A 13083-nucleotide genomic window follows, 5' to 3' on the forward strand; every position below is an offset into this window, starting at 1 on the left:
ACTTTCACTTTTCACTTTCATGCATTGGAGAAGGAAATGGCAACCCACTCCAGTGTTCTTGCCTGGAGAATCCCAGGGACGGGGGAGCCTGGTGGGCTGCCGACTATGGGGTCGCACAGAGTCGGACACGACTGAAGCGACTGAGCAGCAGTAGCGATAAAGAGCCCGCCTGCCAGTTCAGGAGACATAACAGATGGAAGTCCGATTCCTGGATTGGGAAGATCCCCTAGAGAAGGCCATGGCAACCCACTCCATTATTCTTGCCTGGAGAATCCCACGGACATAGGAGCCTGGTGGGTTACTGTCCATAGGGTTGCAAAGAGTGGGACATGACCGAGCAGCTTAGCACGCATGTATAAATTCTTTGAGTCTGGACGCTGTGTCAGATTGGTTTGATTTGTCCATCCCTTCCCCCAAATGCTACTTTTCATTTCTTTTCAGGAAAGTGAAAGTGGCTCAGTCGTGTCTGACTCTTTGCGACCCCATGGACTATACAGTTCATGGAATTCTCCAGGCCAGAATGCTGGAGTGGGCAGCCGTTCCCTTCTCCGGGGATCTTCTCAACCCAGGAATCGAACCCAGGTATCCCGCACTGCAGGCAGATTGTTTACCAGCTGAGCCAGAAGGGAAGGCCAAAAATACTGGAGTGGGTAAGCCTATCCCTTCTCCAGCGGATCTTCCCGACCCAGGCATCCAACCGGGGTCTCCTGCATTGCAGGCAGATTCTTTATCAACTGAGGTATCAGGGAAGCCCTGTTTTCAGGAAACTAAATGTAAATTCACGAAATCCCTTTGGGCACGACAGAATATGCACTAACTTCAGTGCAGGGAGGAAGGGCAGGCTGAAAGGATGCTCCAGAAAGCCTCAAACAGGGGGATTTCATGTGATTTATTTTACTCTTATCTTTCTGATATTTGAATATCAAATTATCTATTTGACTTTAGTGCATATACATGTCACTTTGTATAGCCAGATAAAAAGTCATTTTCACCTGGAGCAAGTGGTAACGTTCTCAGTCCCACTCCGGTGAGGACGGGGCGTGCCTGAGGTTCGTGGTCCAGCTCCGGCCCCGTGCACCCCAAGGTGCCGAGCTCACGCCTCCAGCAATGGCCACTTACTGCGTGGCTCTGGGCCCAGGTGGCCACTTTGGCCAGTGGATCCGAATCCTCTGACAACGGCTACAGCCATCGAAGATGCTACCCAGGACCAGAGCTCGTCCTCTGACCCACGGCCCCCTCGGACAGAACTCCTGTCAGCCCCAGAAGGGATGCAGGAGGCCACGGTGAAAAGATCGCGTCGGTATAGGAAGGTTGGGGATCAGTTTCTGCAATAGCCCAGATGTAACGAGTTTCTGGGGGCGCGGGCTCGCTGCACGGCCGCGCTGTGCCCGGCCCCGCGGTGGGGCGGCCGGGATGCTCACCTTTGCAGATGAAGCACTGGATGTGGAAGTACTTGTTCTGCACCCGCAGCACCTCGCCCCTGCACACGTTCCCGCAGGTGTTACACAGGATCGCCGTGCTGGGCGGCTTCTCCGGGGGGCTGGGAGCAGCCTGCGGCTCCGACACTGCAGGGGAAAAGGAGCAGCGTTAGAAAGCGGGATGCGCCGGGCGCAGGTGAGCAACCGGCACCTCTTCAAGCTCTACGGGCCCCGCATAACCCCCTAGCATGACCCAGAGGGCATCGGGGGACCAGCGGAGGGCAGCAGATGGGAGACCCTGACGGTGGTCCTGTCCCCACCTCCCTGGCCCTCAGGGGCCTCAGAAGCAAGGCACCCCCACCCCTGGCTCTGCTGAGCTCGCGAGTCCTTCTGCAGACGGGAACCCAGGTCCTGTGCCATACAACGACTGCATCCTCCTGTGAGCTCACTTCGAATCCACTCTGTGGCCTGGGGCCGGTGGCCTGAGTACCATCACTGTCCCCCCTTACAGCCAGCCACGACTGAGGGTGGTCATGGAGACCCTCAGAGGGATGGGTCAGGGTGGATGGCCAAAGGGCCCACCTGTGGGGCTCCGGGGGTTCCGGGAAGGGCCACTGCTCACCCACACCCTCCAGAGGCGCCTACGGGGGCCAGTGTGAGGTCACTGGGGCCCACGGAGCGGCCGTGCCCGGGGAGCTCCAGCCCAGCAGTGGCCACAGCCAGGTGGTCAGGGGATGACCAGGGGCTGGGGACCAGCTCCTCTTAGGCCTGATGGGGCTGGAGGCCTGGGGGACCTGGGAGGCTACTGAAAGAGCATGGGGGTGGGGATCCCACATGCCTGGCTAGGGGCAGGCTCGCCTTTCTCAGGCTGGTCCTGGGTGGGAGGTGGACCCGGGCTGCTGGGGCCAGTGTGGGCCGTGCTCTCTGCCCGGCGGGCTTCCATACCAGCCTACAGCACTGCCTCCCCCACCCCCGCCCCGAGCTTCATGTGACTCCCTGAGAGGAGCTGATCCCCTTTCCTCCACGGGGAAGCTCGTCCACTCCTCTGCCTGCCTCTGGGTCTCTGCCAGGCGCAGGGATGGAAGCAGACCTCCTGCTCAGCCAGCTCCGAGCGCACAGCCTAGCATGGACCCACATCTTCCAGTCCCACCTTCCGTCTCAGCCTGGGGTCACCTGACCCGAGGCTGAGGCAAGGATTGGGTCCTGGCGGTGTACCCAAGGGACCCCAGGTGGCAGGAAGCAGTGGGGAAGAAGGAGAGTGTGCTGTCAAGCTATTCTCCCCCTCGGAGACCCTCCAGGGCATCCCTTAGGAGGAGGGCAGGGGGCTGGGGCACCGACCCCACCATCCCCCAGGTCAGGGCTGCACAAAGCAGGGCTCTTGGCCCCCTTTTCTGGGCTGAATGAGTTCTGAGGTTTTAGCAGAGGTCCAGAGGTCAGGAGCCAGGGAGCTGCAGGCATACAGACAGACACACACAGAGACACACAAATACACACTCACACACACGGACAGACACACACACACACAGAAACACACAAATATGCACTCACACACACATACAGACACATACACACACACACTCACACACACATGGACAGACACACACACATACACATTCACACACACACGGACAGACAGACACACACATACAGAGACACACAAATATACACTCACACACACGGACAGACAGACACGCACACAGACACACACACAGACACACAAGTATACATTCACACACACACGGACAGACACACACACACAGACACACAAATACACACTCACACACACATGGACAGACACACACATACAGACACACAGAGACACACAAGTATACATTAACACACACATGGACAGACAGACACACACATACAGAGACACACAAATATACACTCACACACACGGACAGAGACACACAAATATGCACTCAACACACACATACAGACACACACACACTCACACACACATGGACAGACACACACACATACACATTCACACACACACGGACACACACACACATACAGAGACACACAAATATACACTCACACACACGGACAGACAGACACGCACACAGACAGACACACACAGACACACAGACACACACACAGAGACACACAAATAAACACTCACACGCACATGGACAGACACACACATACAGACACACAGAGACACACAAGTATACATTAACACACACATGGACAGACAGACACACACGTACAGAGACACAGAGACACACAAATACACATTCACACACACAGACAGATAAACAAACACATACACACAGACACAAACACACAAGCACACATTCACACACACATGGACAGACACACACAGACACACACACATACACATTCACACACACACGGACAGACAGACACACACATACAGAGACACACAAATATACACTCACACACACGGACAGACAGACACGCACACAGACACACACACAGACACACAAGTATACATTCACACACACACGGACAGACACACACACACAGACACACAAATACACACTCACATGCACATGGACAGACACACACATACAGACACACAGAGACACACAAGTATACATTAACACACACATGGACAGACAGACACACACGTACAGAGACACACAAATATACACTCACACACACGGACAGACAGACACGCACACAGACACACACACACAGACACACACACACTCACACACACAAGGACAGACACACACACACATACAGAGACACACAAATATACACTCACACACACGGACAGACAGACACGCACACAGACACACACACACAGACACACAGACACACAAGTATACATTCACACACACAGGGACAGACAGACACACACGTACAGAGACACAGAGACACACAAATACACATTCACACACACAGACAAACAAACACATACACACAGACACAAACACACAAGCACACATTCACACACACAGACAGAAAGACAGACATACACACACAGACACACTAATATGCATTCACACATACATGGACAGACATACACACAGAGACACAAACACACAAGCACACACTCACACACACGGACAGACAAGACATAGACACACATACAGACACACAGAGACACACAAATACACATTCATGCACGTGGACAGACAGACATGTACACATTCACACACAGACACACAGAGAGACACACAAGTATACATCCACACGCCAAGGACAGACACACACATACACACACAAATATATAGTATACATATGTATAACACACACACACACACAGAAGCAGATGCACGATGCGTGCACAGACACTGCTTCAGCACCATCCCTGATGGAGTGCTAGGCACAGAAGATGTCCTCACTCCTGTAAAGCTGGAGGAGGCGGGTGTCACACAGAGGACGTTTCCCCTCCAGCCTCCAGCCTGCCTCACAGCCTCCAGATCCCCTCTCCCCACCATCCCCTCTGTGGGTCCGCAGATCCGCAGTGCAGGACTCCCTCCTCTGGTCCCGCCTGTGGAGAGGGCCGGGCCATGCAGGGACACCAGGCCTTCCAGGAGGAGGCTCTGAAGACCCCAGGGGAGCAGCTGTCTGGGGCCAAAAGCCATCAGCCTTCCCTGATGGCTCAGTGGTAAAGAATCCACCTGCCCATGCAGGGGACACAGGTTCGATCCCTGATCCCGGAAGATCCCACGTGCCGCGGAGCAACTAAGCCTGTGCGCCACGACTCCTGAGTCTGTGCTCGAGGGCCTGGAGACGCAGCTGCTGAGCCTGGGCACCCCACAGCCCATGCTGTGCAGCGAGAGAAGCCACCGCAGTGAGAGACCCACGCGCTGCCACTAGAGAAGAGCCCCTGCTCGCCGCAACTGGAGAGAGAAATCGAGTGCTGCAAGGAAGAGCCAGCACCCCAGAAGTAAATAAGTGAGCAAATTATAGACATATATATTAAAAAATATATATATGTATACCAGGACTTCCTTGGTGGCTCAGATGGTAAAGTATATGCCTGCAATGCGGGAGACCCGGGTTCGATCCTGGGTTGGGAAGATCTCCTGGAGAAGGAAATGGCAACCCACTCCAGTATTCTTGCCTGGAGAATCCCATGGACAGAGGAGCCTGGCAGGCTACAGTCCATGAGGTCGCAAAGCTGGACACAACTGAGCAACTTCACTTTCACCTTTCACTTTCATATTTTAAAAAGTCACCCTGTCTGGAGAAGCAGGCACAGGAAAGGAGACAATTGGCACAAACAAATACCCTGGCATCACCCCCAGTACCCCAGACCCAGCGTTAAGCACCGCCTTGAGGTTTCAGACGGGTCAGGACCAAACGGCACACTGGACGGTGTGGAGCCTAGCGAGGGCTGCGGAGCCCCGCCGGCGGCCCTGGGTGCCGTGGGGACACCTCCACTCTGGTGTAAGTGCCAGCAGCAGGCTTGCCCCTCACTGTCTTTCCCTATACGATACTCACAGAAACCCCCTCATCCAGTACTTAATCAAACTGCTGGGGGGTGGGGTCCTGGGCTGGAATTAAAGATTCCCCACTGGGCCTGAGGACTGAAACCTCAGGCAGAGCTGACTCACGGCTGTACACCGCCCTGGGGCTGCCTGGGACTCACGTGGGGCTGAGAGGCTCCTGAGTTACCCCGTCCGCATCGGAGACTAAACCAAGATTTGGGGGAGGGTTGGTGGGGGAACGAATGTAGTCTTCTCACTCACTAAGCATATAAAGGACGGCGTGCCCTGTGGCTCCATGAGTGAACACGCAAGGTCTCACACCAGCACCTGTGTGGGATGGACCAGTGTCAGGGGCGGGCGGCGGGGGGCGGACCTGGGTACAGCCCAGCCTCACCTCCAGCAGGCAGTGACCTGGAACTCCCGGCCACCCAGGTGTTTGTCCATCCGCCCTCTGCTCACAGCGCCTGCCCCAGCGGTGGCTAGGACCTCAGGCAGAAAGGCTTGCATAGCAAGCAGCCCAGAGTCCCGCAAACCATAAGAGATCAATACACAACAGCTCAGTTCAGTTCAGTCGCTCAGTCGTGTCTGACTCTTTGTGACCTATGGACTGCAGCACGCCAGGCCTCCCTGTCCATCACCAACTCCCAGAGTTTACTCAAACTCATGTCCATCGAGTTGGTGATGCCATCCAACCATCTTACCCTCTGTCCTCCCCTTCTCCTCCCGCCTTCACAACAGCCGCTGTCATTCGCAAGAACTCACAGCCTGGCATGGCCAGTTTCCTGGTTAATGGACATATACTTGGTCTGGGGTGAAAGCTGCTTTAAGAGGGTCGTTTTGTGGGAGCATCAACTCTGCTGCCTGGAGCATCCTCCCGGAGCTCTGGGTGGCTGGGTGAGAGCAGGGTGCTGCCCCCTGGTGGTGGGAAGTAGACACTGCCCAGAGGGGGCCTGTTGTGGGTACCCCCTGCTCAGCTGTCCCCTCCAACCTGCGGCTGCCTGCTAGTCCCTGGGGTCCCAGCCTGAGGCTTCTGCGGATCTGAGGTTTGGGACTTCTTACCCCTCAAGGTGGACTCAGTCCTCGGACCTCGTGCAGCTGCACCAGTCGGGTGTTTTGCAAAGGGGACCAGTGCTCACAGAAGCCTGCAGAGCGAGGGCCACGGCCACTTCTCCTGCCGCCCAGTGAGTGGACTGAGGCCGGGGCAGGCGGCCCGGCTGGCACGTGGACACAACAAGAGGGAATCAGGACCCCCTGCGTGGCAGGACAGGGCAGGGATGGGCCCTTAGACGGGGATGGGGTGGTTCGGGCCAGACCTCGTCTCGTAAAGAACTCTTGGGATGAGCTGTGAAGCCATGAAAAGGCCTGGAGGGGCCTCAGGTACTTGTTACTGAGTCACAGAAGCCGGTCTGGAAAGGCTACACGCTGCACGACTGACCCCACGACATCATCAAGAAAGGCAAAACCACGCAGACAGTAAACGAGCAGCGGGCGTCAGGGCCCGGGGGCACGGAGGGATGAACAGGAGGGGCTCAGGGCGTTTCACGAGAAACACAACGTTCTGTGGTCATCGGGGACTCTTCAAACTGTTTATCTCCGCTCAGTCCGCTCACCTTCCAAGCCTCTACATATGGCCCTGTCCCTTCCCAAAGGGTCCGGCTAACACTGGACCCCCGAGAAGGCCCTGCTGGCTTGGCCAAGGACCAAACAGCCCTTGTTCAGCTTATTTTCCAGGCTTTGCTCTCAGGGTCAATCCACTTCACTATTGGGACATGGAGTCGCTGCATCCTCGGGGAATCCAAGGGGAAGCCATGCTCCATCAGCATGATGGTTTTGTAGCACTCTCCATCTTGCTCTCTGTATCATGCCAACAGCTGGTGTGGAGTCTCCACATTTTGTAAGTCTGCTCTAATATTGAATAAGCTTTATACATCCGTGCGTCACAGCCTCTCCTGGGGCTCTGATGCACCCAGAGTGGGTCCCAGGTGCTGAGTTCTCACCTCCTCTCTCAGGCTTTTCTTTCTAACCACGACAGTGGGCACAGACGTACCGAGGGAGGCTACGGGGCCGTGGGCAGGTGCTGCAGGGGGGTGGACCTGTGTGCAGTCAGGGAGGGCTTCCAGGAGCAGGTGACGCATGCCGCACAGGCACCTTCAGGGCAGCAGCGAGTGCACAGCACCACGCTCACCTTGTGGGCCAGGGGCCGGGTCTGAGAAGTGCCGCTCCCTAGGGCCGGGGTGCCGGGGTCCAGCCCCGGTGGATCCAGGGAAATTCGAAGGGGAGACTGCTTCGGGAACTGGATACAATAGCTTTAATTAAATATTAATTAGAGATATAAAGAGTAATAGAATGAGGATAGCTCAGTGGGAAAATTCAGTGGAGAAAAGGGCTGAATAACTTGGTTTACGTGGAAAGCTAGTAAAATTCCAAGGCAAGGAATTTACGTCACCTACGTAGGCCGCAGGCGTCCTCGTGTTCTCCCGAAGGAGAGGAGACACTAAGGCCTCCCTGGTCAGATCTTAGAAGCCCAGGCATAATTAGTAGGCTTGACGAGCCTCCACGCCCCAGATGGAATTCAGCCAGAAGGTGAGAGAAAGAACAGCAGGGGGAGACCAGTCTTTCGAGGAACTGATCCCATTTTTTATTTTTCCAGGGTCTGTTTTTATACACTGAGATGTTATACAAAAGTCACGCGGGGTCAGCAGTCCTGACTGTTATTAAAGTCAGGTGCTTCATACAAATGTATACAGAGGTCTTAGGGGTGTTACATCAGCTTCTAGCCAGGGGGCCTGCTGACAATTTATGACCCTCTCCTTGTGACAGCAGTCAGTCAACCAGAACACTTATTTCTCCAGGGGTGATTATTCTTAAAACAGACACCACCTTCCGAAGGTACCAGATAAAGTTACATTCCTATAGGGTGAGGGTGTAGTGGGTTTTAATTAAGGAAAGAATTTGCTTAGCCTAAGGTCTAATGTGATTAATATCAAAGGTTAATACTTATTTTTTCTATATATTCATTAATGTGTGTAAGGGCAGGGGATGTGGAGACTTAGCAGCAAACATTGGCTCAACAAATGAAAAACCCTTCACCAATACAATTTCTAATCAGCCCACTATACTATACTAATAGTTTTCTAACTTCTCTAAAGAACCTGTTTTTAGAAGGTTTAAAGCATCTCGTGCCTCTCACGGTTGGGAGGCTGTGAACAATCACACATGGCCAGACAAGCCTGTCAGGCAGGCTAGAGAACCTTCAGAGGAGTTTGTAGGTTGAAACACTCTTATCACGCCCAGGAATTATTATTAACTGGAGCTTTAAGTTAACTCTTTTTCAGAAAGAAGTGGCGGGGGACAGCCCCCCGTAAAGTCAGAGGTGAAGGTGAGAGCACAAAGCAGTAAAGTAGGCAGACTCTGGTTTTGGGGGTAGATGCTCGAGAATTTCCAGGGGGACTCCTGAGGCTTGATCCCGCCTTTGCGTATGCCGAGCCTCCTTCCTCATGACCTTTGCCACGGGCGGAGCTCCTCATGCTGGCTCCCGGCAGCGGGGACCAGTGCAGACAGAGCAAGGGGCGCTCGGCCAGGCCCAGCTGGGAGACGGCACTCACACACCTGGTGACCACCAGCATCTTGCAGCTAGCACAGCCTCCAGCACAGGGGCTTGTTTAGACTGGCTTTCTAAACAGGGAGTTGACGGCACGAAGACCTTAGGGCATCTGTCTCCCCTGCCCTCAGGATACTCTTTACAGGTCGTCCGGTTCAGGAACAGGCCTGGGCCTCTCCTGCTGTTGCTGCTGCTGTTGGTGCTAAGTCGCTTCAGTCGTGTCCGACTCTGTGTGACCCCACAGACAGCAGCCCACCAGGCTCCCCCGTCCCTGGGATTCTCCAGGCAAGAACACTGGAGTGGGTTGCCATTTCCTTCTCCAGTGCATGAAAGAGGAAAGTGAAAGTGAAGTCTCTCCGTTGTGTCTGACTGTAGTGACCCCATGGACTGCAGCCTACCAGGCTCCTCCGCCCATGGGATTTTCCAGGCAGGAGCACTGGAGTGGGGTGCCATTTCAGCCTCCTGCTGTTATGTGTTGGTAAATCAAAGCAAAGCACCTGTAGTCACTCCCCATCTTAACCTCCTTAAGGGCTGGCTGTGAATGAAAGCGGGAACCAGGACGCGGCTCTCTGATCCAGCCCGTCTTGCCAAGGCTGTGGGCAGCCTGAGCCCAGTGAGCCAGCTGCAAGGGTCTCCGCACTGCCAGGCCTGAAGCCTCTGCAGACACGTCATCCATCCGTCCTTGGCGAAGCTGGGGTGGTACCAGCTCCTTGCCGAGCTCCTGCTGGCACGGGGCCAAGGAAGACACGGTCCCCCACCCTGAGGAGCTCACACCCAAGGTCACAGAGGTGGAGACAGACGTGGAAACCCCTCGCAGGAAGCTCATCTCACTGACGCTGACCCCCAGGCACAGGAATGTTCATCCTGAGACCCGTCTCCAGGCCTGTGTCTGTAATTTCATGAGCGAGCGGCAGGGGCCCGCGGGGGCGCCATCGCCGTGCAAAGCTGTGTGTCCTCTTAGATTCCCGACAAGCGTGGTCTCTGTGACCCCTCTGCAGCCCTGTCCTCAGCTGAGCCCAGGAACTGCCCCGTGGCCAGACGGCAGCTCCTGGAGGCCAGTGACGAGCACCGCTCCACCTGGGGTCTCAGGACTGGACCCGGGGCTTCAGCACAAGTGTCTGCAGACAGAACTGATCACGTGTCTGACTGGACGTGTAAAGATGGCTGAACACCAGTCCCACCCGCAGGCTCCTCTCAACACTTGGCTTTGACCCTCCTCCTGCTCATCGGCGAGCTCTGAGACCCTCCCCGGGACCAGGGTGGACCTTTGCCGCTGCCCTGACCCAAGTCACAGTGCCACAGACCTCTGCCCGGCTTCCTAGGATGCCAAGTCTGGGAACCCAGCGGCCAGGCTGTGAGGAAGCTCAGACCACCCCGCATGTCCCCCAAGTCGGGGCGCCTCCAGAGATGCCAGTCCCCAGCGCTTGAGTCACCCCAGGCTTTCTCGCTTTCCAGCTGAAACCACAGACGCCGTGGAAGAGAGATGAAACACCCTCACGGAGCCCTTTCTAAATCTCTGCTTCTCGGAACCTGTGAGTATCACAGAACGCTTGTCTGATGCCATGAAGGTTTGGGATGGTTAGTTACCCACCCATAGCAAACCAGAACGCCACGCCAACCTCCAGCCCAGGCAGCCCCACCCCGTCTGTACCAGGCCGCCCCCTCCCCCATCTCTGCGCCTGCCCCACCTAAGGTCTGCTCCAGAGATGGTAAGGTCACCTCCTCCACAGCCAAAGCCCCAAAGGTGCTGGCCTTTCTGACCCAGGAAAGGAAGTGCCCAGAGTCTGGTGTGACCTTGACTGGAGTCATCACAACCACCCAGCAAGGTGGATATCGTTACATGCATTTGGTAGAGCTAGAAACTGAGCTCAGGAAGGTCAATAACCAGCCCAAAGCCACACAGCCAGAAGGGGTGGAGCTAGAGCTCAACCCCAGGCCTGCCTCCCGCCTGGTGCTCTCAGCTCAGTCGCTCAGTCGAGTCCAACTCTGCAGCCCCGTGGACTGCAGCACGCCAGGCCTCCCTGTCCATTATCAACTCTCAGAGTTTACTCAAACTCATGTCCACTGAGTTGGTGATGCCATCCAACCATCTCATCCTCTGTCGTCCCCTTCTCCTCCTGCCCTCAATTTTTCCCAGCATCAGGGTCTTTTCCGGTGAGTCAGCTCTTCGCATCAGGCGGCCAAAGTATTGGAGTTTCAGCTTCAGTATCAGTCCTTCCAATGAATATTCAGGGTTGATTTCTTTTAGGATGGACTGGTTGGATCTCCTCGAAGTCCAAGGGACTCTCAAGAGTCTTCTCCAATACCGCAGTTCAAAAGCATCAATTCTTCGGCGCTCAAGGCAGCTGCAAGCCAAGACCAGCCTCCTCTCCCAGCTGCAGGCTCCACCCACTGAGGCCCCACCCATGACAGGCTCCACCCATAAAGGTTCCACCCATCAGTCACAGCCCCACCCACGGCAGCCTCTCTTTCTGAGTCCTCAGCCGCTCCTGGCTGCACCCACCTCCCTTTGCTTTTCAAAAAGACAGCTCCTCCCTTGATGAGATTCCTTTGCTCCCAGCAGGCCACACCCAGCAGCTCTGAGCTCTCTTTGCACTTGCTGCTCAGTCGCTCAGTCGTGTCGGACTCTTTGCGACCCCATGGACTGCAGCACACCAGGCTTCCCTGCCCTTCACTTTATCTCCTGAAGTTTGCTCAAACTCATGTCCATCAAGTCAGTGATGCCATCCAACAATCTCATCTTCTGTCATGCCCTTCTCCTCCTGCCCTCAATCTTTCCCAGCATCAGGGTCTTTTCTAATGAGTCAGCTCCAATACTTTGGCCACCTGATGTGAAGAGCTGAAAAGACCCCGATGCTGGGAAAGATTGAGGGCAGGAGGAGAAGGGCATGACAGAAGATGAGATGGCTGGATGGCGTCACCGACTCGATGGACATGGGTCTGAGTGCTGCGGTCCATGGGGTCACACAGAGTCGGACACGACTGGAGTGACTTAGCAGCAGCAGACAGCTCTTAGAGGCCAAAGTACTGGAGTTTCAGCTTCAGCATCAGTCCTTCCAATGAATATTCAGGGTTGATTTCCTTTAGGATGGACTGGTGTGATCTCTCTGCCCTAGGACGAGTTCATCACCTTCTGGGTCTGGTTCCAGAAACGGGCTCTGCCTGCTCCAAATTCAACCAGGGCAACCCTAGCCAGTTCCCACGCAGATGGCACACCAAAATCCCCCAGGCGCCTGGGCCCAGCTGCTCAGCCAGGGAGACGCCAGGTTAGGACAACAGGCCAGCTGTCCGGCCCCAGCAACCAAAGGCAGAACTCAGGCAGAGTTCAAGTGGGGAAACCCCAGATTCCTGATTCATGCAGGGACGGCCCCACACACACACGATGACCCCCCAGCCCACACGACAACCCCCTCACCCACACAACAACACCCTCACCCACACGATGACCCCCCCACCCATGCAACAACCCCCCGGCCCACGTGACGGCCCCCCAGCCCACACGATGACCCCCTGCCCACGCGACGACCCACCACCCACACAACAACCCCACCGCCCACACTATGACCCCACCATGCTTGGAAAGAGGAGCCTCCATGGATTCCCAGCTGGCGAGGATAATGGGAGGCCACACAAGGGAACCCGTCCATGGCAG

At 55.5% G+C, this 13083-nt stretch overlaps 1 protein-coding gene across 32 annotated transcripts in view; it reads right to left on the reverse strand.

Moving 5' to 3' along the window:
• ABLIM2 (actin binding LIM protein family member 2) overlaps positions 1–13083 on the reverse strand; it is a 167682-nt gene that overhangs the window by 118314 nt on the left and 36285 nt on the right. For all 32 annotated transcript variants that reach the window (XR_003511619.1, XR_003511618.1, XM_027545146.1 and 29 more), the window contains exon 2: positions 1422–1565. Coding sequence is in view for 30 of the 32 variants with exons in the window: in XM_027545146.1 (XP_027400947.1) it covers positions 1422–1565 (144 nt within the window). In the remaining 2 variants the exon portion in view is untranslated. The remainder of the gene's footprint in view (positions 1–1421; positions 1566–13083) is intronic.

This window comes from Bos indicus x Bos taurus, chromosome 6 (genome assembly GCF_003369695.1).
Source record: "Bos indicus x Bos taurus breed Angus x Brahman F1 hybrid chromosome 6, Bos_hybrid_MaternalHap_v2.0, whole genome shotgun sequence".
Classification (NCBI taxonomy): domain Eukaryota; kingdom Metazoa; phylum Chordata; class Mammalia; order Artiodactyla; family Bovidae; genus Bos; species Bos indicus x Bos taurus.